This window comes from Pongo pygmaeus, chromosome 4, assembly GCF_028885625.2.
Source record: "Pongo pygmaeus isolate AG05252 chromosome 4, NHGRI_mPonPyg2-v2.0_pri, whole genome shotgun sequence".
In the NCBI taxonomy this organism is placed as follows: domain Eukaryota; kingdom Metazoa; phylum Chordata; class Mammalia; order Primates; family Hominidae; genus Pongo; species Pongo pygmaeus.
Window position 1 is genome coordinate 124,825,852 of NC_072377.2, and position 21,887 is coordinate 124,847,738.

General features: G+C 36.6%; 1 protein-coding gene across 2 annotated transcripts in view; it reads left to right on the plus strand.

The window, feature by feature from the left end:
- The first annotated feature begins 1,786 nt into the window (after positions 1–1,786).
- The window catches only part of PRR16 (proline rich 16), a 217,985-nt gene continuing 197,884 nt past the window's right edge, over positions 1,787–21,887 (plus strand). Inside the window, exon 1 of one of the 2 annotated variants that reach the window (XM_054489498.2) lies at positions 1,787–2,451. In XM_054489498.2, the coding sequence (XP_054345473.1) occupies positions 2,293–2,451 (159 nt within the window). In that variant the 5' untranslated portion in view covers positions 1,787–2,292. The remainder of the gene's footprint in view (positions 2,452–21,887) is intronic. The other variant, XM_054489499.2, reaches the window with a different exon arrangement.

Here is a 21,887-nt window from a genome sequence, read left to right on the forward strand (position 1 = left end):
CCAAAGGACTATAAATCATGCTGCTATAAAGACACATGCACACGTATGTTTATTGTGGCAGTATTCACAATAGTAAAGACTTGTAACCAACCCAAATGTCCAACAATGATAGACTGGATTAAGAAAATGTGGCACATATACACCATCAAATACTATGCAGCCACAAAAAATGATGAGTTCATGTCCTTTGTGGGGACATGGATGAAATTGGAAATCATCATTCTCAGTAAACTATCGCAAGAACAAAAAACCAAACACCGCATGTTCTCACTGATAGGTGGGAATTGAACAATAAGAACACATGGACACAGGAAGGGGAACATCACACTCTGGGGACAGTTGTGGGGTGGGGGGAGGGGGGAGGGATAGCATTGTGAGATATACCTAATGCTAAATGATGAGTTAATGGGTGCAGCACACCAGCATGGTACATGTATACGTATGTAACTAACCTGCACATTGTGCACATGTACCCTAAAACTTAAAGTATAATAAAAAAAATAAAAAATTAAAAAATTTAAAAAATAAAATAAAGAATTTGAGGAGATAAAGGATGTTTTAAAAATCTAATCTCCCTACCTCAAAGAACTCAAGCATATTACTTATTTCACACTTCTAATCATTTCTTCTTTTTTTCTTTTCTCCAGTTTGCATGCTGCAGACTTGTTCTTATAATCTCTTCTTAAGTCTTTCCAGCAGCATCTGCTTTTCACCTTTCCTCATTTCTTCCCCTGATTTTTCAATGCAGTTTTGAATGGTTTTCTTTTGACACCGCTTTCAAATTTCAATTTTTTTCTTCTGTTCTTTCTCTTCCTCTATATTCCACATATGACTTCCAAAGGTTTTGTAAAGATGAATTGTCCAGGATTAAGAGAGTGATTGATTAAGAGCCTACAGAACTGGGAAGAGGAGAGCTGCCAAGCTTTTCTTCATGTGTAGAAGCACAGTGGAGCTACCCAGAGTGTGAGAAGCAAGAAACAGAGCCTTGCTAAGGCATGACGAAAAGGGGAAGCCTATTAAAAGAATGATCTGGAGGAGTGTGCAGTGAAGAAAATAAAGTAGAGCCAGCCTGCCGGGTCAGTAGCTAATAGCCCATGGGTTTGCAACTAAGGAAATTAAAATTCTAGCTAATGAGAATTGTAGACACCTACTGAGAGTGAACCGAAGGCTTCCTATTAACTTCCCTTCTTGGGTCTTTTTGACAGAACAGTCAGAAAGTTGTTTCCTATTTGTTTAGTAGCAAAAGAGTTGAAATGGAGGTTTAAAAAATGATGAAAGAGAAGTTGGAGGCAATCTCTTACTCAGCTCCTTCACGAGGTCCAAATAGGATGTCTCCCCCACTCCACTCAAAATGTAAATCAGCATAGGTCACAAAAAAGAGGAAGGACAGTTAAAAAAAAAAAAAAAGAGTTGGGCCAGATAAGACATACAGCCAAGATGACTGAGACAATCAGCGAGGATTTGGGGTGTGGGGACTTCAAATTAATAAATCCGATATTAGCTTTGTGGGATTAGCAGGATTAGGGTACCTCTTTCAAGAACACTGGTTGAATTTCACGGTTTCAATAGATGACTATTAGCTGTTATATGCACCACCCCCGCCTTTTTTTCTTGCAGAAGTTAAGAAGTCTGTTTAACTCGCAGGTCACCAAGAGATTGATTAAAGGCCTCTGGACATCATTTAGGTTTGGATAAATCTGTAGGGCCACTTTACAGACTGTCTCCAACTCCCGATCCCACTGTGGTTCTTTCTGAATTGATCCAGGTCCCTACTAGCAAGTGAAGCAGAAAGAATCCAGGCTAGTTGTGAGATGACATACAGCAAGCAGGCTGAGATGATGGGGGCATTTTAGAACCAAGAGGAGGGGGCGGGCAGGACACGGACTTGTCTCCCCCACCTTGATGCCAAGGTGGCATCTGGGAGATATCTCGAAGGGCAACGTCGAGGGGACTGCAAGCGTCAACCCGGGTGCGGCGGCACGGCGCCCCTCTCCGCGGGCGGGGAGAGAGCGCGTGTGCGCGAGAGCGGCGGGCGGCGGCGGGACGAGGCGCAGGCGCGCTGCTCGCCCGTCTGCAGCCCCGAGCCGAGCGCCGCGTCTCGGGAGTTGATGGCAGCACCACTGTGCGGCCGCCCGGCCGAGCGCGGAGCGCAGCCACACGCCGCTGCCCAGGGAGCGCCCAAGATGTGGGGGGACCGGGGCGGCAGCGGCCGTAGCAGCGCCAGGGACGGGGGCACGCAGCAGCCTCCGCTCGTCCGCCTGTCCTGACCTGAGCCTCGCTTGCCCCCAAAGAATGTCAGCCAAGTCCAAGGGGAACCCCTCCTCGTCCTGTCCAGCCGAGGGACCGCCGGCAGCCTCCAAAACCAAGGTGAAGGAACAGATCAAGATCATCGTGGAGGATCTGGAATTAGTCCTGGGCGACCTGAAGGACGTGGCCAAGGAACTTAAGGAGGTGAGAGGCGCAGGGGTGGGAAGGGAGTTCGGTACCCTTCGACCCCTCCGGGGTCCCCTTTCCGATTTTCAGCAGGGACAGCCAGATTTCCAAACTCCTGGGAAACTACAGAAAAGGCGCCTGCAGACGGACTTTCTTTGCTCCTGGAGTCCTGAGAGGAGTTGTTGTTGCACTTTTTAATTTTTTTTTTAATCAGGAAGAAATCAACTAGTGTTTTAATCGATGGACCTGGGTTGGTGGGAGGGATGAACGCACGCGTGTCTCTGAATCTGTGTGTGTGACGACGGGGGAGAGGGTTAGCTGGGGGTGTGTCGGCAGAGGAAGTCGTGAGCAGCCCGGCCGGAGCGTGCAAGATGCTCCTCTCCTGCCCTCTTGCTTCCCCAGAGTCCTTTGGCAAGTCCGCTGCCATGGCAGCCTCCCCAAGTCAGGGCTGAAGAGGGGCCAGGTTCTGGGCCCTGGGCCAGATCAGGGAGGGCAGCCTGGGGGAAGCTTGGCTCAGACTCCCCTCCCTGTCTCCCGAGCCTCGCTGCAGGGAAGGCGACCCGGGCTGCTGGCAGCCTTGCTAAGGAGGGGGTCTGGGACTTTCTCACTTTCTCAGTTTCTGAAGCATCCCCTGCTCTCCTCCGAACGTCGTTCCCAGTAACTCTGGGCCTTCCCGCCACCCTACCTCTCCTTCCTTCCTTCCTTCCTTCCACCCTGTCGCCACTTGGCATTGAAACCCGAGGAGCAGGACGCGCAGGAGAGTGTGTGTGTGGCCGGGGTCTTGCCATTGGCGTCCTGGCTCTCTGCAGCTGGGACTGCTTCGGTTCTTCCCGGCTTTTCCTATCCCACTTCTGTTCAGCCCTACTCCCGCCCGCCCCTAGCCCCAGGTGATCCAGATGGAAAGAAGCAGAGAAGGTATCAGGGCTGAGGCTGCGTAACTCAGGCGGCGGCTCCGGGCGGGGGCGGGGGCCGGGCTGGGAGGGGTGGGGTCTCCGGAGCCAGGCTGGCTGCCGGCTGCATCGCGGAGCTGGTGGCAGAGTCCCAGCGCGCCGCTCGCTACTGAATGGGGGTCCTGGTGCGGTTCTCGGTGAGGGAGTCCGCAGCTCCGCTTGCGTGAGAGCTAAGACGGGAACTTCGAAGGTGGTGGTGGCTGCAGCGGGAAAAGAAGGGGTGGGGCGTAGTCTAGGTCCAAAATTGTAATCCTGTTTCTGAAGCCAAGGGGGAGGAGACTGAGGGTTGTTTGGATGACTGGCTTCTAGAGATTAACCTCCTGTATTCAATTTCCAAACCAAATTTCAAGAGCCCCCTCGTCTTCCTTCCCTTCCCCCATTACCTCTATGAACTGAACTCTGCATTTGTTACCTAATACAAGTCTGTTAAAATGGGCCATTCGTCACCAGGGTTAAGTTTGCCAATGGCAAATGTCGTTCCTGTAGGTTACTCCACAGACAGAACATAATTAGTACTGAGGTCCTGAGAGTGGTTGTTAGTGTAGATAGATTCAGGGATAAAACTTGTTCGTGTTTTCAGGGTTTCTCTGGGATTATTGCTTCACAACTGGTTGACAGATGGTGGGGTTATGCACTGAAATTCAATTCTAAAAATGCTGTCCCTTTCTTTGTTATTCTTTTATATGACATCTTTGGCAGACTGTGTTTTCATCTGAAACATGGCGTTTTAAAAAATGAAATTGGGCATGTTCCTTTCGGCAGAATTGTGCTTAATAGCTGGTGAGGTTTCTATGGGCGATGTGGAAAACCTACAGCGGCACAGAAACATATTTACTGTTTTCATGAGGCTGAGACTAAAAGAAAGGTAGTTAAACAGAATTCTGCATCTGTGAGCCATACTTCCTTATGTTTTAATGTCAGTCCACTCACTTTTTTTGCACAGAATAAATGACAAGAAACTACACATGGTCCTGGTTTTGCTTTGCATCATTATTTATGGACATTTAGAGATTAAGTAGTGAAATCTTCAACTTCCCTGTGGTATTGGTTAGAATTACAAAAATGTAAATCAGGAAATCTGTTGATACCACTTTCTGTGTCTTCATACTGACGATTTTTTAAGGTTGAAAAAAAAGGTTGTTTATAAGAGGAATAAAAAGCAGAGATAATGTACAACCCAGTAGATGAAACTATCTGAAAAATCTAGAGATACAATTTTGACTCAACATTTTGGAAGATTTGTTTGTCTTAAGGATCTGTTTGAGTAAAAATCTCACCATGAAACTGAAATTTATGACATAAATAATGTGATGTGATTGTTAATTACTTTTGTGTGGGTATCATCATCCTAGATTTGCACAAGAAAATGTACCTACAATGGCCAAATCCCAAAACATCGGCTATTCATATAATATGAATGAAAATATTTTGAGAACAAAGTATTTATAGGGCATGTTTAACCTATGACATCTTGCAGTTGTCCAGCATGTATCTTTTTAGGATAATCCTGCATATGTGAGTAAACATGCCTTTGGTGTAGTTTTGGATAAAGAAATAACAAAACTTTGTACATTACAAAGCTTGTTGGTTCCTGTACATGAATGTTGCTATTCATCATATTCAATATTCTGGCAGTTTAAAATTAGTACGTGTTAAATATAAACTGCTATATTTAGAATTCTAATTCCTTTATTGGCAATGCTATGCTTTTAGACCATAATATATTTTAATATAAATTATCGGCGAGCTCTTCTTAACTTGGAACAGAAATTAAAAATAAAAAAGTAGTTATGACTATATCACTATGTCAGTCATCATATAGTATTTATTTTTTCTTTCCGCTTTTAAAAAATATCTAGTTAAAATGCAATCTTCTTTAATTCTGTTCTTTGTTTTTGCATAATTTCTGCACCAACAACATTAAACTTTGGTTTGAGGTTACTCTGAAATTGCTTTTCTTCGTAGAAGTTTTCTGGGCTTAAGTCATCTGAAAACTCAGGTAGTAGGATAGAATCAAACATAATAGTAATTGCTTTAAACCCTTTAATTAGCAGTGACAAAACTCTAGTCTGCTCAGCAAGAAGAGTTGTTATTTTGGGTATCTGTTTTATGATTATTTAGTTATAATTACTTAATCAGTTATAATTGGATTATATATATTATATATAATTGGATTATATATTATATATAATTGGATTATATATTATATAATTGGATAATCTATATTATATATATAATTGGATTATATATTATATATGATTGCATTATATATTATATATGATTGGATTATATAGTATATATGATTGGATTGTATATTGTATATGATTGGATTATATATTATATATGATTGGATCATATATTATATGTAATTGGATTATATATTATATAATTGGATTATGTATATTACATATATGATTAGATTATATACTATGTATATAATTGGATTATATATTATATATAATTGGATTATATATTATATATAATTGGATTATATATTATATAATTGGATTATATATAATTGGATTATATATTATATAATTGGATTATATATTATATATAATTGGATTATATATAATATATAATTGGATTATATATATGATTGGATTATATATATTATATAATTGGATTATATATTATATATATGATTGGATTATATATATATAAAGCAGAGGAACAGCCTTTCTAGAAAGTCAAAGAGCAGCCTTATTCTACTCTCAGAATTTAGTAAAATCTCAAATAATTTGACTTTTCAGAAATAATATAGGTCCTTTGGTTTTCTATGCTATTAATATATTGGAAAAGCCTTAAATATAATTCTGTATACTTATTGAGCACCTACCATGTTCAAAGTACTATACCACCTTTTAAATTGCTACCAAGATGCATAAGGCATAGTTTCTGGTCTCAGTGAGCTCCAAAGGTTAGTTAGGGATATATTTATCCTGTCTTTCAGCATCAGCTGTATAAAAAGGCATAGTGGCCTTTAGTGGCCACTCTCACTGCAGGCTTGGGGAAATCGAGAATTGAGAATAAGAATACGTTGATTTATAAAATGATACGTGCTGCATAGTTAGTAGTATGGCAAGTCTTTGATGAAGAAAGAAGCTTAAAAAGATGAAAATATATGAATTTTAAGGAATTTACAGTTGATTTAGATTGTCATGATTAACATAAATGGATCAATACCATATACAGGAGATTACATAGTCAAATGTTGTAACTAAATACTGAAGATTTCCATGAAAGGTAAGTCTTTTGGAGAAATGGAGAGTTAAAAAGGAAGATTTTGAATTCTTCTTTTTCTTAATGAAAATAGGGTTTTAAGAGGTAGTCAGGAGGTAAAAGGAAATAGGTTTGGACTATGAAAGTAATCCTGTTGCATTTTTCTACAGATTGAAAAAAATAAAAAGAAAATAGTGGTGAAACTCTAGAGTTTTAGGGATAAAATTAACCATAACTGGTAGAGTAGGTGTGAGTGATACTTTTTCACTAAGAAATGTAGAAACAAAGCAATTGCTTTTTAAAATAGTTCTCAAATAATCTAATGCCTTTGAGTAGCAATATGCCTGTTCCTTTATGAAGATCCCACTGGTGAACTATTTTGCATTAAATGCTGGTATTAATATGGGATCACATATGTTATTGGTCAGAGTGACACTGGAATCTCTAATAATCAGCCTTTTATCTGGAAACAAAATTAATTGCAGCTTTAGCTGGATTCTCTTTTAGTTTAGACTTGTTATAACCTTGAGCTTTTCTTGTAGTGTTTATTTTTATGATTTCAAGTAACAAGGCTACTATATGAGTTGAAAAACATTTATGTAAATAATTTCTTGAGAGGCTTTCTGAATAGACATGACTCTAACAGAGAAACAAATTAAAATAAAGTTGATTTGTTGTTGCCTTAGAATCACTCAGTGACTGGATCTCCATTGGTGAGAAGTATGTCAGCATTGTTGCCATGGACTGGAAAGCACCCATAATTTGTCTTATAATGGCATAAACTGAAATAAATTTAAGTTGAATTTTGAAAAATTTGAAACCCATAGGAAACAGTCTGATTTGAACTGAGGAAAACAGAATTAACAATTATCTGAAAAATATTTTCAGTTTTAAATGTTCCCTCTTAATGTGTTAACCACTTGATGTTCTATAGTTTATTGTTCTGGAAAGTCCTACCGAGTATTTTTTGGTTAGTGAGCTCATGCATAAAAAATTCATTACAAGAAAAAATTATAGAGAATAATCTTGGAACTATTTTCTTTTTGTTTGAGACAGTGTCTTGCCCTGTCACTTAGGTTGTAGTGCAGTGATAGAGATCTTGGCTCACTGCAGCCTCCATCTCTTAGGTTGAAGGAGTCTTATCACCTCAGCCTTCTGAGTAGCTGGGACTAGAGGCATGTGACAGCATGCCTGGCTAATTTTTAATTATTTATTTTATTTTTTTTGGTAGAGATGGTATCTTGCCATATTCCCCAGGCTGGTCTTGAACACCTGTCTTCAAGTCATCCTCCTGCTTAGGCCTCCCAAATTGCTAGGATTATAGGTATGAGCCACCATGAATGGCTCGAAGTGTTTTCCAAGTTCTAAAGTTGTGTATAAATAGAATTTAGTAGTTCTTTTAATTGTAGCAATTGTCATAATTTTACTACTTTATACCACAGTCTACCTCCCCAAACTGTGGTATATTTACCAAATGCTAAAATGCTCTAAAATTTTTCTTTACTTAGGCATGATGGCCTAGCATGTTACCAAAAATAATTTTGAGAACATAGAGGTAGCCAATAATCATCCATCACTGTCTATTTCCAATGAATTAAAACATTCAACACTTAGAGAATTAGCTGATAAGAAATTCAAGCAGCCTTAAAGTACTAGATAGTGTGTTTCAGGCAATAGTGAAGTAATAGATAATAAAGCCAGTGTAATAGGTTTCATTATTACCTGGATTATGTCATTTTCATCCTTGCTTCTCTGAGGATCTCAGGTACTTAAATCTAAATGTAGGAAAAAAGATAGAAATGCAAGTTTGAGCAAAATGTATTTTCCTAAACTATAGAACTTTTCTTCTCTAGAGATAGTTCATGAAAAATTTCAGGGGGAATTTTTGAGAATTAGAGTAATGAAATTCCAGTAGGTCTCTGATTCAACTCTGACTGAAATATACATAACTGACATCAAGCTTCAAATACAAAGTTAACAAAGGGCACTATTAAAAAAATCAAATTTATTTTTTCTGATGTTAGGAGCAGTACATGAATATTATAGGAAGTTTGCAAAAATCTAAAGAAATATAAAGGAGAAAACAAAAATTATCTTTAGTACCACATAAAAATAAATACACTAAACATTTTGTTATATTTTCTTTTAGTCTTTTTGTGTGCATATTTTAACATAGATGAAGTTATACAAAGTTATAAATTATAAGCAATGACATTTTCTACTTTCTTCAATAATATAGATCATAACTATTACACAGATTTGCTATAAGTTACTTCATACTTCCCTTAATGTTGTGTATTCTATTTATTTCCAGCTTTTCACGGTTATTAAACATCACTAGAAATAGCAGTTCTGGCAATATGAATAGCTAACAGAGGTCTTACTCTCTGCTAGGTACTCTTCTCAGTGCATTTATTTATATTAAATTATCTAATTCTCAAAACAGGTAGATGAGGAAGTTACTGATATTGCTCATTTTACAGATAAGAAATCTGAGGTCTGAGATATTAAGTCATTTGCCCAACTCACTTGACTTGTAAGTGGAGAAGTGAAGCTTCATTGCCAGATAGCTTGGTGTCAGAGAATAGCATTAACCACCAAGCTCTTTCATGTTTCCTAATTTTTTTTTAACATTTTCTTAGAAGTCAAGGATCTAAAAGCTTTAAAATTCTCAATTCATGTTGTCAAACTGTCTTCCAGGGAGTTTTCACAAATTTTTGCTTGCAGCAGCAGTATATGTGTGGACGCTATTTCTTAAATTGGGAGTGAAGCTAATAAACCATTTCATTATTTCATTAAGGCTTGCTGTGTAGTTTATTATCTTCGTGGTAACAGTCATTGTTTTTGTAGGTTGCAGAAAACAGTATTGAGACAAAATTAATAGTAAATTAGACCTTGCAATTTAAAATTTGCAAATAAAGAGGTGCTGTGATTAATTACCTTTAACTTATTCAACAAAAATGTTGATAAGAATATTACATAGCTTTTTAATATTCTGGCTGAGAAAATAAAGGAACAACTAATATGGAATCTTGTTGATACCTAGCATTGTATATCATTGTTTCAAATGAATACAAATAAGTTGGAATATATTATTCTCTTTTGTTGCTATCAAATTACCTTAGGAGAGAGGCACTATCCTTAAGTTTTCTGAGATGTTTGAGGTTTGACAGTTCTCTTGCTTTCTGCTATGACTGATGAATTAGAGAATCTTGTTGAATTCTTTACTAGGAATAACATTATTGAATTGGCTAATGATGTCATATGTATATATTATAATTTGATTTCTTGTATTAACTTTAATGCTATCAATTATAAACTACCTTCTCTCTCCCACATATAAGGGGTATAAGAAATGGCCTTATTCTAAAATTGTTTGTTTTCTTTTCCAGTATATTATGAATAGAAATGTTTTTATTGTATTAAAAGTTAGTTCATTAGGATAATTACTCTGAATTAAATTTCCCATAGGAACTGGGAACCCAAAGTCTGCAGTAATTTATCTTTAATCAAGAACCAGAAAGTGGCATTAACTGAAATGAGAAAATAGACATATCTAATATCCAAATCAAAGTAGGCGCACACAGTGGTCTGTCAACTCAGGACAAATGTTGTCTTACTTATATGGGATAAGCTATTTATTTATTTAGAATGGAAAGACATGAGGATTCCAAAGGATTTAACCTCCCAGACCCCACTTTCAGGCAAGAAATATTAACATTGTTAGGACTAAATTTATATTCATCATCTTTGTTTTCTCTTTTTCTACTTTGCAAATGCTACTTCAGATTGGTGTTTGAGATAAATGTTTACTTGTAGAATAATTGAAGTTAGGCAAATTACATACTTATGCTCAATGAGACAGTTATCATGATGTTTGGGACACTATAAATAGATTTTCAACTGCAGATAACATATGTTATCCTTGTCTGGAAAAAGCAAATTTGATGATTTCTGACAGGTTCTTTCTCTAGTACCACACAAATGGTAACAGATATATTGGTGTGCATTTTCCCCTTTCATAATATCACCTTATCTCAACATTTCAAACTGTATGTTTATATGAGAGAAAAATACTGGGTTAAACAATATCAGTCAAATCAATTGCCTTCTAGCATCAGTGGTTCTTAATATTCCCCCTCCGCCCATATCACAAACCCCTTTGAAAGAAGGAAAAAAGTTGGGATTATTTATTCTGGAACAAAAGCTCACACAAATGTGGTTCCTGTACATGTTCAGAGAATCTTGGGTGGATGGGAATGACTCAGGTGAAGAGACAAAACAAGTGGTTGATTGCCATTTTATTTTTTAGAAATTTTAGCTAATTGTTTGAGGTTTGGCCCCATAATTTTTAGAATTAAAAGTCCTGGCTCTACAAAAAGAAAAAAAAGAAATACTGATGGCTGTGGTTTGATGCTTTTTATGTAGGGGAAAAAATGAGTGGCATATCAACAGTTTATTTCTCTTAGAATGTGATGTCAGTGTGAAAATAGGTGGTATATTTATAATTCACTACTTTGCAAAAGCTGTAGAACGCTTGTGTGTCTAAAGGTTAACTCTTTCATTTTGTTGTTTCTTATGATGTGTGCCGTAGTATATCAGTAAATAGATGGACAAAAAGTTTTCAGAACTCATTGTAAATTAAGCATATTCTCTTCTTAAAACTGATTCCAGAACAGCATTTTTCTTTGTTTTATTATCTTCTTGTGTCACATTAACATGAATTATGAAAGACATATTGAATTCTTGATATGTGTAAGTCACTATGCTGAAGAAAGTAAAAGATGCATATATGAATAAGCTTAGTGATCTGCCCTTGAAGTAACTATTTTCTGTTTACTTTTGATGACAGTGACAGCACTGTAGGCTATTATGTATTGACATAACTTTGTAATTTTAAAGCCCAAATATCAGAGATATATCTATGTTTATTCAATTATATATAGAATAAAGTATAAATTTGATTGTCTCTTTATTGCGTAGCTCAATGTTTTTGATAAATGTTTGGGGTTATCTTTTGTTTTAAAGAATAGGAGAATTTTTAGTCTGTGTTGCTGAGTAAGGTGACATAGTACAGAAGGGTGAGAGCACAAACTCTGAAGCCAGTCTGCTTTTTTTCAAATTGCTCTGCTGTGCAATATTGAGCAGATTATTTAATTTCTCTCTGTTTTCATTTTCTCCATAGCGTGGCGATAGTGACAATGTTACGTGCAGTATAGGCTGGTTATAAAGATTAAATGAGTTCTTTGTAGAATGTTTAGAATGGTTCCCATGCATAAAGCAAGCATTGGATGTGTGTCTGTCGTTATTGTTATTATTTGAATTTGTCTGAGCCCCTTTATTCATTTATTCAACAATTAGTGTTTTACACCTACTGTACACCAGGCACTGTTCTAGTTTCTAGGGATATAGTGGGGAACAAAACAGACAAAATTCCTTCATGGAGTTCACATAGTGGATGGGAAGGGTAGGGGGAAGATAGCTCAGTAAAATAAACACCAGTTTACATCAAATATTAGAAGGTGATTGATGTTATGAAGTAACAGAAGATTATAATGGGATGAATAGTGATGAGGAGGAAGTGCAATTTTAAATAGGATTGTTCAGAATAAGCCTCACTGAGAAAGTGGCATGGTGGCATTGGGGGAAATGCTTGAAGGTGAAGGAGCAAGCAGTAAGGAAATCTAGGGGAGCATTTTCCCAAGTAGGGAATAGCAGCCCAAGGGCCTTATAGTGGGCAAGTTTCCCACACATTTGCCCCAGAACAAGGGCCCAGGGTGGCAGGAGTGGAGGAGCAGGGCAAGAGTAGCAGTGATAAGGTCAGATAGCTATGGGGGACATGTCTAAGGATTTTGATTCTTCTTTAGAGTAAAATGGGACTTTTGAGCAGAGAGGTGACTAAATCTGCTATACTTCCACCTTTTTACCTTTAATCACTGGCTCAGGGTTTCTCAAACTCTGTACTATTGACATACTGAGTGGATAATTCTTTGTTGGGGGGATTGTTCTGTGCATTGTAGGATGGTTGGCAGCATCTACAACTGATGCCAGTAGCAACCAAAAATGTTAATGTGACATTGGAAAATGTTTCTAGATGATGCCAAATGTCCTCTTTCTGCTTTGCAATAGTAGAACTGGGAACCCAAAGGACTACTTTGAGAACTAGTGCTCTTGCTCTTCCAACTTATTCCATATTACTTAATATTGTTTTTGCTACCTACCTTTTTCTTTCTTTATGCTTATCCATCAAGCATTGAGATTTCATGTCTCTTTTATGTCTTGTATTTGCTATCTTTTTTAAAAAAAAATACCATTATCTGTATTTTTCTTTACATTTGCCTCATTCTTTTTTCCTTAATTCAACCTACTTTAAAAATATGCCTTCCAATTTCCATCCACCACTTCCATTTTCTTGCTTTCCATTTTCTTTTCACAATGAAATAAAAGTTAAATTGATAATTTTTAAGGGATTTGGGTAAATATGTGTGTTTTAGGATTTAGGAGAAAAAAAGGAGAAACTCAGAAGGAATGAAGGGAGCAGTCGAGGCTGAGCTGCTTGTCTTCTTGCCAGTTAGTTTGTGAGTGAGATCAGAGGCAACCTTGACTAGTGGAAGGATTTTTGTCTCATCCATCAATTAGTCTTATGCTGCTTCTGCCATTTTCATTTCTGTAGACAGAAGAAAATTTAGAATGGTTTCACTGCTGTCTAGTAGGAGACAAATTATAGATGATGATGATGATGATGATGATGATGATGATGATGATGATGATGATACAGATGACTGTTAAATTCTCACTATGTACCAGGGACTATTGTGAGTTAACTCACTTAATCCTCATAGCCACCCTTTGAGGTACCTATAATTATTCTATAGATGAAGAAGCACAGACAGAGAGGTTAACTGAGAGCAAGTGTTGGAGTTGAACTCCTGATATTTCCCCCTTTAAGCCGAAGTCCATGACCTGCTTCCCAATTCCTGGCAGCCACACAGTTGCTCTGCTATTTTTCAGTCTTCTAACTTCAACATAATTTCTTTTTACTCTTTTTCATCCTCCACCTTCTTTAAATCATGTCTCTTTTTCCTTTCTTGTTTTTCTCTTTTCTCCTCTACTTTCTGTCTTACTTTTTTTTCTTCTGTTTTTCTGCCTTTTGCTTCCTTATCCTCTTCTTTGAAATCCGTATCTTATTTACTCATTAAAAATTTTTTTTGACACTTTGAGAGGCAGAGGCAGGAGGATTGCTTGAGGCCAGGAGTTCAAGACCAGCTTGGGCAACAGAGCAAGACCCTGTTTCTATAAGAAATGAAAAATAAGCTGGGTGCTGTGGTATGTGCCTATAGTCCCAGCTACTCTGGAGCCTGAGCTGAGAGGATCACTTGAGCCCAGGAGTTCAAGGTTCCAATGAACTGTGACCATGCTATTGCATTCAAGCCTGGGTGACAGAGAAAGACTCTGCCTCAAAAAATAAAAATAAACCCAGAAAAATATTTCTTTTATTGCCTACTATATGCGGGGTACTGGGCTAGTCCATATAGATAAAATACTCAGCAAAACATATGTAGCCCCTGCCATCTTGGAACTTATATTTTAGTAGAGACATTATTCAAATAATAATATAAATAATATTTATGGAAGAGTATTAAGGGTTATAAAAGAAAAGTACATGATGCAACAAGAGCGTAAAATCATTGATAAGTCTTGTTGATTCTTGCTGAGAAGAGGATTTTGATTAGCTGCTTTCTTTCCCACTGCCACCTCTCTAATCCCTATGCTGTTAATTTCATGGATGGTGTTTTAATAGCCCTAGAGCTAATTTATCTGCCTTTGGTTCTCCTCTGCCAGTTCATTCTCTAAACACTGCCAGATTAATCTAATGTACTACTTTCTTTGGGCCAGTCCCCTGCTTAAAAGATCACACATTATCTCCTATTACTTAAAATGTCAAATGACCAAACCCAGCCTTCCAGCCTGACATCCAGTGGTCCCGTCTTTCCAATTTGGCCTTATCTCTGTCTTTCCTTCAGTGAGTAACACAGAGACCATCCCAGACAATCTTGACATTATCACAATATTTTACCCAACTTGACATCTGTGCTCCTTATGTTTATAATCATTACCCTACTATGTTGGATTTGCTTATGTCACTTCACAGTTATTCCCTGGTTGTGCATTATTTTAAGATCTAGTAATCTTTCTGTGTTGATTACTAACTATATAACCTTCAAGAAAACATTTTGAAAGTCTCACTGCTATTATCTGATCAGGAAGTTGAACTTGAAAATTCAATTCCATGTAATACTTGTTAGGGACCAAAAGCCAATCGTTCTACTTGTGTGTGAGAGCTTGTTATTTCCCATTTACTCAAGAACATCATGAAAAATCCTCCCCTACCTCTCATATACCATCATTGTTTTCTCTCTCCCCTAAATGACTCCTGTCAGCATACAAATGAAATAGTATTAAAACCCTTTCTTAAGCCCTCTTCCCCTAAAAATTACTATCTGATTTCTTAGTTCTTCTTTACAAAAAAAAAAATAAAAAATAAAAAATAAAAAAAACTTGAAAGAGCTCTCTGTATTTGCTGTCACCTATTTTTTCCTGTTCTTTCCAAAATCCAGTCATATCTGTACTCTCACTACCATACCAAAACTGCCTCTATCAAGGTTGTCAGTGACTCCATGTTATTTAATCTAATAGTCAACCCTCAGGCCTAATCTAGCAGCAGTTGGCAGTCTCTTTAATAATCTTTCTTCACTTAGCTTGAAGGATTACCATTTCACTTCATTGATTTTTCTTTTTGTTGCCTTCACTTATTCCTCCTCTAGGATGTCTAAACTGAAATTTTTCTTCTTTAAAAAAAGGTACTCTTCTTAGTATTTTATTCAGCCTTGTGGATAAATTCCATTTATATGTCCATGACTCCCAAATTTGTATCTCCAGCCCAAACCTTTTTTCTGAACTTGTGTAGCCAACAGTCTACTCCCTATCTGTACTTGGCTAAGAGACATCTTAATTTTACCATATAGCAAACTGAACCCAGATCTCCTCCCTCCTGCAAAACCTAATCCCATGCAGTTCTTCCCCTCCCTTGTCAGTTAATGGCATCTCCATCCTTTTAGACCTGGGAGTCTTTATTAATTCCTCTTTCTCTCATGCGTTATGTTCAATTCACTAGAAAGCCTAGTTAGCCCCATCTTCAAAATATTTCCAAAATCTGACCAATCTTTATCTCTTTCACTGTTACCATCCTGGTCCAAGCCACACATTATTTCTCACTTTGATTGCTACAATAGCCTCCTGACTATTCTCTTCCTTTGCTCTCTTAAACCTTTCTCAGCATTATCAGTAAGTGTAAAGTTAGACCACATTACTCTTTTCAGATCCCTGTAGCAGTTTCTCGTTTTACTCAAAGTCAGAGCACTTACTGTAGCTATGAGGCCTTTCACCATTGTCCACTTTTCCTTGTTATGGTTCTAATGTCCTCCCCTATTTACTGCTTTCTCTATGGCTGTCCTTACTTCAGGCTCAGTCGCAGTAGTCGGCTGTTACAGCAACAAAGGTGCTACGTACATTTTCACACCTAAATCCCCACCTGAGCAAACGCTTACCTCACTCAAACTTTGCTCCCGTGGCACCACACCACAGCCTGTTCAGGCAACTCCACATGTTGTTGAATGCTGCAGCATTTCCTGTTCTTCTTTCCTTTTTTCTTAATAATTATCAGTTATTTGTATACTGAACAATTTATTTCTCATATTTATTATTGTTTCCTGCCTCCAGCTTCTGAAGGTCAGTGACCTATTTTTGTTGTCTTTTTGTATTTCAAGTTTCTAGAGCAGTGGCTGGCATGTAGTACATGCTCATTAAATGAATTAATAAATTACTGGATCTCTTTCAGCTCTAAACTCGTCCTTCCAAAGTTCTCAAGGATCAAAGCTATTACCTTTTAGTTTCTACTGCAATCCAATATTTGCAGAGAAGGAACAAGAAATAGATACTTATTAAATATTTCATATGAATTATTTATCTTCTTGTCTAATATATATGGTGGTGGTTTTTGGATTGGCTGGAGGGAGCTCTTGTTTCTCCTACTTTGATTCCATAATCTACTCGTTTCATTAAACTCATCCCATTCCCATTCAACTCAACCCATGTTCTTATTTTTTGGAATAGACAAAGGATCTCTCAGCAATAGCTAGTACCCTGAATGCTTATTGTGTGTCACAGTTCTGAGTTTTTTAAAAATATTAACTCATGAAGTCCTTACCCTTCTCACCTCCCAACCAGTGGCTCCCACGTTGTCCCACCTATGTAGAAATTTTGGAGACATTTTGTCTATGTAAACCCTAAATGTGGCCTGTAATCTCAGGATTTCATCTTTAGGCAAAAGTCTGACTCTGATTTAGGAGTGCCCATTTTTCCTTTTTGCCTAAGAATGTAATTTTAAACTCTTTGAAGCACTTAGAATTATATATTCTAAATCAGATGCAATTCTATTTTCTTCTAATAGAATATATAAACTAAAATGGGGAGAAAGCATGTCTACTTTTTACAACCTTCTCTGTTTTTCTGCTTCTGGAATATCGTGCATTTTTCTTGCCTTTAGCCATTACAAATTTTAAATTAACTGGAAAATGACATTTAAAAATGGATATTGGATATAGTTTAAATAAGTTTTAAGCACTCTACTTACGTGCTTCAGAAACAAGCAAGCAGATTGGTAAGACCTAATGCAATTTAAAACACCGAGAAGTTAGGTAATATCACTTTGGCTTCTTTTTCTTCTCTTTTATATACTCCCTCTAGTGTTCAAAAATATGGGTACTTATAATCAGCCTATTCAGATACTAAAGTACTACAGTCGTTAAGGTAGAAATAGGGCTTTCCTAACCTAATATTGTTTGGTGATTATACTGTCAAGTTACTGAACTTTCAGTATATTGTCTAAGAACACATGCTGTCTTTCATTGCTTGTGGGGATTGAGTCATGCGAGGCCTTTTCTTATGCGTTTTCAATCTGTCCACTTCAATCAGGGAGACTATTGGACCTCTGTCTTTAAAGACCATGCTATGTTGCAAACTCTTCCTCAGTTTTTATAACTGAAGTCCAGGTTTTAGTTGTGCAGTTTGAATATGAACATAAACCTTCCAGCATGCTATATTTATGCAAAGTAAGAAATACTATATACCAGAATAACCACTACTGGATTATTTTGAACAGAGAAATTAAATAAGCTAATGAGATCATTTTGCTTTAATATATTAAAATGTTATTTAAATATACTGATTTCTAACTGCTTTAACAAATCACCAAGAAATCCCTAGGAATAACGAATGAGTCAAAGAAAAAATATATACTATTGGCATTTAATATAGAATATTAATAGTTGCTAGAACTTGTAAAGAAGAAGGTAACTTTACATTGTAAAAATAACATTGCAGTTTACTGATTTTTTAAAATCAGAGACTAGTGTTTGAATTAAGTTATTCTAAATTGACATCTAATAGTATTCAAATTTGTTTGATGCCCCATAATTTTTAAGTAACTTTGATACCTACTAGTTCAGTTAGTCATCATTAGATGAAGTAAAAAAAAAAATAGAATAAATTACTTTCAATAACTTTCTGAGACATTGTTTTGTAAGCTGTATTCACTTGTGGAAGTACTTTATGCTATAATGATTAATTCATTTTAAAATAAAATTCAAAACTAGACATATACCCTGTAACATTTTTTCGGGAGATTTATATTCGATACTGAAACCTTATTCATAACAGGCTGCATTATATGCCCTTGGGGAAACTAGCATTTGTTAAAATACAGAATAATATGGCACAGCAGTATGCACCTGTAATCCCAGCTACTCAGGAGGCTGAGACAGGAGAATCGCTTGAACCTGGGAGGCAGAGGTTGCAGTGAGCCCAGTGTTTGTGATTGTTTCATTAATCATAGAGTATGCACCAAAATGTTCAAGAGTTTAACATCTGCTTCCTGAAGTTACTAATATTCATAATGTCCAATGAATTCCAATACTCACCAATAACCTCTTAGTTCTGTAGCTCAAGTAACCTAAGATTTACTTTGTGTGAGTACTGTGTTAGCCAATAATATTTATACGATTTTATTTTTTGCAGGGAGGGGGATAGTTACCAAGAAACCATCCAAGACAATTTTTGCTCATAATGTTTTTCTTTTTGTGATCCCACAGAAAAAGTGAACTCATACTTAGTATACTGACAATGTAGTATTACCTAATGGAGTTAACTCCTGTAGTATACAGATTAGCTGTTGCTTAGATATGAAATGTTTCTAACCATATTATGTTATTTTTGGCTTCTGATAATGTGTCTGCAAACTAATGAAGAAAGAGAGTTAATGAAAAAACACTGGCACCTGAACAGAGATGCAGAGAGCAAGGAAAAACAGGGAATGAAGAGTACATTTAAGTCTTGTTTTGTATAAACAAGATACTATTGTTAAAATATTTAGTGAACCTACAGATAGACCATTATTTACTAAGCTGAAACAAGACAATGATTGTCTTAAATTGTGAGAAAAGTAAACCAGTTAAGTATTTTTTATTAAGAAACTTTGATTTCCTATGCAATTATAATATTAAATATTCTTTTTTCACTCTGTGCTAACAGTAAATAGATGAGGTCCGATTCACTTTATGTCTTCAGAAGTCTTCCTTTAAACCACACTAATCAAATTAGCATTGACCTGAAGTATTTTTCAATATAGAGTACATGGCAGGCAATACTTTGGCCCATCTAATTCCCTTTGATATTTGTGAATTTTCAAATTAAACACAGCTACTTTACCAACGTTTTAAAATATATCTTATTTTATTTGTTTTGGAGATGAAGTCCTACTCTGTCGCCCAGGCTAGAGTGCAATGACAAAATCTGGGCTCACTGCAACCTCTGCCTCCCAGATTCAAGCTATTCTCCTGCCTCAGCCTGCCTCAGTGCGCCACTACGCCTGGCTAAGTTTTGTATTTTTAGCAGAGATGGGGTTTCACTGTGTTGCCCAGGCTGGTCTTGAACTCTTGGGCTCAGGTAATCTGCCTGCCTTAGCCTCCCAAAGTGCTGGGATTACAGGCGTGAGCCACCACGCCTGGCCCGTTTTAAAATATATCATTGCCGATGTTGTTTCCATGATTAGTATAGGAAAGGAATTTAGCATACATGTATTGTATGCATTATAAAATTATGGAAGTCTTTGGAAGAGCTTCTGTTTTTTGAAAAATAATACTGTATTATTTTAATAACGTTCCTTTTTATTGTAGAAAGCAGATTACATTAATCAATACAGTGGAATATGTTAGATTAACATGGCTAGAAATATAATTTAAAAATAAGATGTTTCTGCACATTTAAGAGAAGTTTTCTAATAAAAGTGGTGCTTCATGTACTGTGTCATAAAAACAGAATTTGGTTAGTGATAAAATTTTGAATTGTAGCATTTTTGTGAAATTTATTTCAATTTGCCTAGAATAATTTTCTGTTTCAAAACAAATTTTGAAATTGTTTAATGGTTATATTCAAATAGGTCTCCATTACACGAGAGAACCAAGAAGTATCTAATTAGATTTGGTCACAGTCTGTCACTCTAACAGAAAATTGACTAATGGTTCTTTTTTATTGTTGTTATGAGTGCCATAATTTTAATGTGTCTTTAAATGAAATTTAGCATGGAAGCAGAAATTACTCCCATGCTAAATTATTATCCAACTTAGTATGTTATCTAATACAAAGAATGAAAAATTTGTCACCTTTTTAAAAAATGAGCTATTGCCCACTGGACATTTTCTTTCTTTTTTTAAAAAAAATTTAAAAAAAATAATTTCAGCTTTTATTTTAGATTCAGGGGTATATGTGCAGGTTTTTAACATGGGTATATTGTGTGATGCTGAGGTTTGGAGTACAGTTGATCCCTTCACTCAGGTAGTGAGCATACTACCCAACAATTTTTCAACAGTTTTCCCCCTTCTTCTCTCCTGCCATTAGTCCCCGGTGTTTATCACTACTGTTCTTGAGTGCCCAGTGTTTAGCTCCTGCTTATAAGTCAGAACATATAGTATTTGCTTTTCTGTTCCTGTGTTAATTTGCTAAAGATTATGGCCTCCAGCTGCATCCATGTCGCTGCAAAGAACATGATTTCATTCTTTGTTATGACTGCATAGTATTCCATGGTGTATATGTACCATATTTTCTTTATCCAGTCCACCATTGATGGGCACCTGGATTGATTCCATGTCTTTGCTATTATGAACATTGATGTGATGAACATATGAGTATGTGTGTTTTTTTGGTAGAATGATTTATTTTCTTGTGGATATATACCTGGCAATGGGATTGCTGGGTTTAATGGTATTTTTATTTTAAGTTCTTTGAGAAATGTCTAACTGCTTTCCACAGTCACTGAACTAATTTATAGCTCCATGAGAGTAAGAACCTTGTATGCCTTTTATGTTATTTTACCCTGTTAGCTTACCACAGTGCTGATCATGTAGCAACATAGCAAAGTATATTTAATGAAGATCTGCGAACATAACATTTTAAATTTTTTCTTGGCAAGTATATTTAGATGACATAGGATGAATAAGGAATTTTCAGTGTCTGAACAACTGTAATTTTAGTTTTATGTTAGCTCCCTTTGTGTCACTTTCATTATTTTAGAATTCAACTATATTATTGGTTATGGTTGGTTAGGTAGGTTAGGGAATGCTGCAGTAATTAATCAACCCTGACATTTCAGTGGTTTAAATCAACAAACGTTCATTTGTCTAACGGAGTATATTCTCCAATGCAAGTTGGCGAGGAGCTCTACTCCAAAGAGTCACTCAGGAATCCAGCCACTTGTGATACTCTATTTCAACATGTGGTTTCCAGGGAAAAAGGAATGCAAGAATTCATACCCACACCTGTATGTTTTAGTTTGTAAATGACACAGATTACCTGTGCACAGAGAACTGTATCCCCAAGTGAAATGCAAGAGAAATAAAGCCTTCATATAAATCTATGATGAAAAAAAAATCAGTTTGGACTTGAAGAGCCCTGTATTGTCTTGGCCACAACTTCACTATTTTTGGATTCTTCCTTTTCAAAATAAGGTTTATGGAATATTTATTTTATCAGATAGGTTTAACATACATAGATACATACACAGCTTCTCACAGAAGATTTGCTAAACTCAATACGTTTGACATTATTTCTCAAATTTATTGGGCTAAAGATTCTGATTTTCGGAGACCATATGTCAGAGCTAGTGTTCTA